Source organism: Stegastes partitus, unplaced genomic scaffold, assembly GCF_000690725.1.
Source record: "Stegastes partitus isolate 25-593 unplaced genomic scaffold, Stegastes_partitus-1.0.2 Scaffold67, whole genome shotgun sequence".
Classification (NCBI taxonomy): domain Eukaryota; kingdom Metazoa; phylum Chordata; class Actinopteri; family Pomacentridae; genus Stegastes; species Stegastes partitus.
In genome coordinates, this window is record NW_007577798.1 from 923,360 (window position 1) to 927,804 (window position 4,445).

At 39.6% G+C, this 4,445-nt stretch overlaps 1 protein-coding gene across 1 annotated transcript in view; it reads left to right on the forward strand.

The window, feature by feature from the left end:
• The window catches only part of zdhhc23a (zDHHC palmitoyltransferase 23a), a 13,312-nt gene continuing 8,867 nt past the window's right edge, over nucleotides 1-4,445 (forward strand). The window contains exons 1-3 of the mRNA XM_008276250.1: nucleotides 1-142; nucleotides 1,899-2,052; nucleotides 3,034-3,645. Coding sequence (XP_008274472.1) covers nucleotides 1,934-2,052; nucleotides 3,034-3,645 — 731 coding nt within the window. The 5' untranslated portion in view covers nucleotides 1-142; nucleotides 1,899-1,933. The remainder of the gene's footprint in view (nucleotides 143-1,898; nucleotides 2,053-3,033; nucleotides 3,646-4,445) is intronic.

The following is a 4,445-nucleotide window of genomic DNA, read 5'->3' on the forward strand; positions in this document are numbered from 1 at the left end:
AGTCACTCACAGGAGGAGCTTGGTGACAAGGGGTCATCGTTCTTCATCATTTTTCTCTTCACCGTTTGCTGAAGACGCATAACTTTTGGCTGGAAATCTGACACATATCGATGGTTTTGCGTTTTTGTTTTGAAGACATAAGGTAAGTCAGCAGAGGAAGGATTAATCTTTTGTGAATGTGTCTCTTTGCCAATTAACACCTAGAAAAATGTGTGTTAAATGAGTTGTTTTATGTGCCGTCTGTTTCAAATTCATACAAAAGCTACTGCAGACAAATGCTGACAGCGATGTGTTTTTTTATTTTTTCTCTCATACGTTTAATACTTTTTTCTTTTGCATCCTGTTTACATTTGGGTCAGGCTGTGTACGACAAGGCTGTCACCCCAAGTTACAAATAACACTGAAATATTAATGCACACTGACAATAACTCAAGTGCATCTCAGAGTTTAGGTCTTAGGTTTGCTGGCCCAGATAGTTTGTCCCAGCGGACGCAGTGGCCTTGTTTCAACAAATTGCATTAGAAACTCCTGGGGATGCAACAAGACAGAAGAAAATCCTCTGATTGCGAAAATGATTAATTTTCATAACAAACCGAGAGTCACGAGTGCAGGTCGAGTCCAGTGTGGTGTAACACTGTATTGTTACCGTGTGGCATTATGAAGCTTTTGTAAGTCATTATATGCACTCACAGTATTAACAGCATCATGTGTCTCTACTATTTTTATGCCTTGTTTGTCTTGGACACTGTCACTGTCATTCATGTGTATTTTTGCCGCGTGTGTCACGTTGAGTAAGTGTCCTTTAATCATGCTCATTGTTCATATGGGCTCTTTTGTAAAATAGAACTATGATTTTAAATTTGTCAGCATTCCCACTGCTTTTCTGATATGGAGAAGCAATCAGGGGGGAGTTCAGTAGGTTCAGATCTGTATATGTGTGTCTACGTGTGTGGAAGAAGCATTTAGATCTTAACTTTAGAGAAGTATCTAAATATTATCAGCAGAATTTACCCAAAGTAGCAAAAGCAAAATGTTTCTTGTCAGTGTTTAACTGTTATACATGATGTATGTAGCTTAATATTACTGCTGATTAAATGTGTATCTTACATTCTAAAGCTGGAGACATTAAAAGTTGAACTTATATTTACTGCTTGGATAGTTTAATTTAAAGAAATGCACCATATTCTATAGGATCATCATGTACTTGTAGCATCGTTGCCCTTTGACAACCATGTTTCTGAAAAAAAATTCAGCTTTTCATGAGCTCAAAAATAAAGACAGCTTTGTAACATTGCATTTTACATCAAATCTGAGAGTTGTTTGTTTGTTTGTTTGTCTTAAACTTGCATATCTTTAAAAGTAGGAAAATGTGTCCAGCCCACCAAGTAATACTTCCATTTATCACTAAGAAATTAAAATCACCAAATTTGCTGGATCAGAAGAATAGAATAGAATAGAATAGAATAGAATAGAATAGAATAGAATAGAATAAAACATCCTTTATTAGACCCACAAGGGGAAATTTGCAACGTCACAGCAGCAAAGTGACAGTATATATACTATAAATACACAATATAAATAAGAGGAACAGAGGAACACAAGGATACTAAGAACACAAATTAGAGTATTAGACTGGAAAAACTCAAGTATCTTGAATTTGTACTTAAGAACAGTACTGAGTAAATGTATTTAGTTACATTCCATCACTGTTGTTTGCATGTGTGTGTTGTCTGTGTGTGCATGTGTGTGTAACCAAAGGAATCAATAAAATCTCCTTGTTATGACCGTTGTTATTGACTGTGGTAGGATTTGTGATATTGTTTTCAAACCTTTATGCTGCAGCTGTGGTATTCATGGTTGAAGTTTTTAAATGACGGCCTTCTGTGTTAAACTGGCAGCTCGTAAACATCACAGTCATCGTTAGGAAGCCATTATGAAATGGGAGAAGTTAAAGCCTCCAGAGCCAGATGATCCTATGTGTTGCTGTGAATGTGATATCTACCAGTACGGATGTTGCTGTGACTGTGAAGATCTGGACGAAGCCTTTAACAGGTATGAAGGGTGCGAAGAAAAGGGTCAGCACTGACAAATACTGGAATATAATCAAGAACTGGAAAGTAGAAGAAGCCCAGTGCTGCTTACATAATCACATAGAAGTAGCACTTTTGATAAATGGCTGCTTTAAGTGGCTTTATTGTATGTGGCCGCCAAGAAAAAAAAGCCCCAAGGCTGGACTGCAAAACCAGAAATACAGGAAACATCATAAAAGAAAATAATAGTTTGAGATTTTAGTAAATTAGGTTTATTTGCTTTCTGGCCAGTGTTAGATAAGATTAATACCACTCTCATGTCTGTCACTGAAATGTGAAATATGCAGCCAGCAGCTGGTTAGAATAAAGCCTGGAAATAGTCCTGGGATCTGTGCTGGTCGCCTGTCAGTGTCTCCCTGCCAAGAAACAGTCCAGGAAATTTGTCATTTTTACCTTTTGTTTTTATATAATGTGTGAATCAGTAAGCTTTGGATATGCTCATAGGCTCTCCTGGCTCTTGTTATTTGTAAAATTGACAGACATGAGAACTTTAAGAAAATTTCCCAAAATGTCAAATTATTCCTTTAAGGTTACAGCTAAGTTACCACATACAGTACAGTGATCTTGTGGTTTTGTCTTGTAAATGGGCCCAGACTTAAAATCAATATTATTTGAGCTTTTGTTGTTGCATATTCCTTTAAAAGTGCACATTTTATTTTTACGTTGTTTGGACACAAATTACTACAAACACAAAGCACAGAGAAGAAGAGAAAATGTAACTCCAATAGTTCTTTAAGAAAAAAAAATTCTTCCAATTAAGTAAAAAACAAAGAAACTGTAAGTTCCCTATTATGTCACTACAGCATCAATAAATAGAATACAGTGCTTCATTAGAAAACTACTAACATATGCCTTTCCACCAATTAAAAAAGTGTCTGTATTTGTCATTTTTACCATCACATACTCTTTGTAATTCTGACTTGATGACCACTTTTCTCTGCAGGTGGCTAAAAGACAAACCACCTAAAAGCGGATGTCAGTCTGCAGTGTTTGGGGCCATGATGGAGAACCTGGAGATCTCCCTGATCCCGGCCCTGCTGCTGCTGCCTCTCCTGCTGAGGGTGGCAGCGCTGCACTACCTGCTGGGCATCACCATCCTCACGGCTCTGCCCAGCCTGGTGCTGTGGTACTACTACGCCACGCACAGGAAGAAGAGGCGCACCCTCTTCTTCCTCACCCTCGCCCTCTACTCTCTGGCCCACATGTATTACCTCTTCATCACAGAGATTCTACCTCGAGGGGACATCAGCCAGCTGCAGCTGTGCACCGTGACCGCTGGCATGATTCTCACTATCGTGTCTCTTATTCACACCAAGAGAGGCCCAGGAGTTGTGACTGCTTCCCTGCATGAAGCACACAGTCGCAGTCAGGAGGCTGAAAAGGACTCTGAACACCTTAATGGATCCGTTCAGTCGGCATCCTCAGAGGCATCGCAGGAGACCGTGATGGCGAAATGGAGCAGGTGTCCTGTGTGTAAAATAATGCGACCCCCTCGGGCCGGACACTGTCGAACCTGTGGGTCATGCGTGCAGCGTTTGGACCACCATTGTATCTGGTGGGTCTGATTAACACACATGTTCATATGTTGCTTTTGAGAGCTACTGTTTTATGTATTGTACATTAAATCATGTGAATGAACCCTGAAGTTACTCACCAACAATCAGGTCTTCAGCAAAAACGCCACCTACCGACTGTTCTCATCACATTAAAAAGACTAGAAAAGGTTTCATTTTACAATGAAATTACTATTTAGTGGTTTATTTGTAGAGTACACATGTTGATGTCCAGGCTTGACATTCTCTAAAGTGACATCTCTACACCCTGCTAGTCAACAAACAGCAGCCTTGTTGGTCCTACTAAAGCGTCATTTCAATAAATCAGAAAAAAAAGTGGCATCTAGCAATGCAAACATGCTTAGATACATTTGTCTTGTTAGGGTCCGAGCACCCAAAAGGGTGCGAAGACCCTATTGGAACTGCTCGGATTATTATTATTATTATTAGGGTCCGAGCACCCAAAAGGGTGCGAAGACCCTATTGGAACTGCTCGGATTATTATTATTATTCGTGCCAAAGACACGCGTTTTTGAGGCCCTAAACATACTCGGAAACTCCCCATGTACATCAGACCCGGTGAAAAATTTTATAATTTGGAAGAACAATACACACCTCAATAGAAAAACTGCTTCACAGCGCCACCTTCTAAATTGTCAAAAGCACATTTGGCCTAGAGCTACGCAATTTTGTAGGCATATAGAGCAGGTCAGGATGAATAAAAAAGTCAGGCTGGGCCAAGTTGTAAAATGCAACACAGCTCAACGGAGCCCCATACAATATTTCACACTGGGGCTATGGT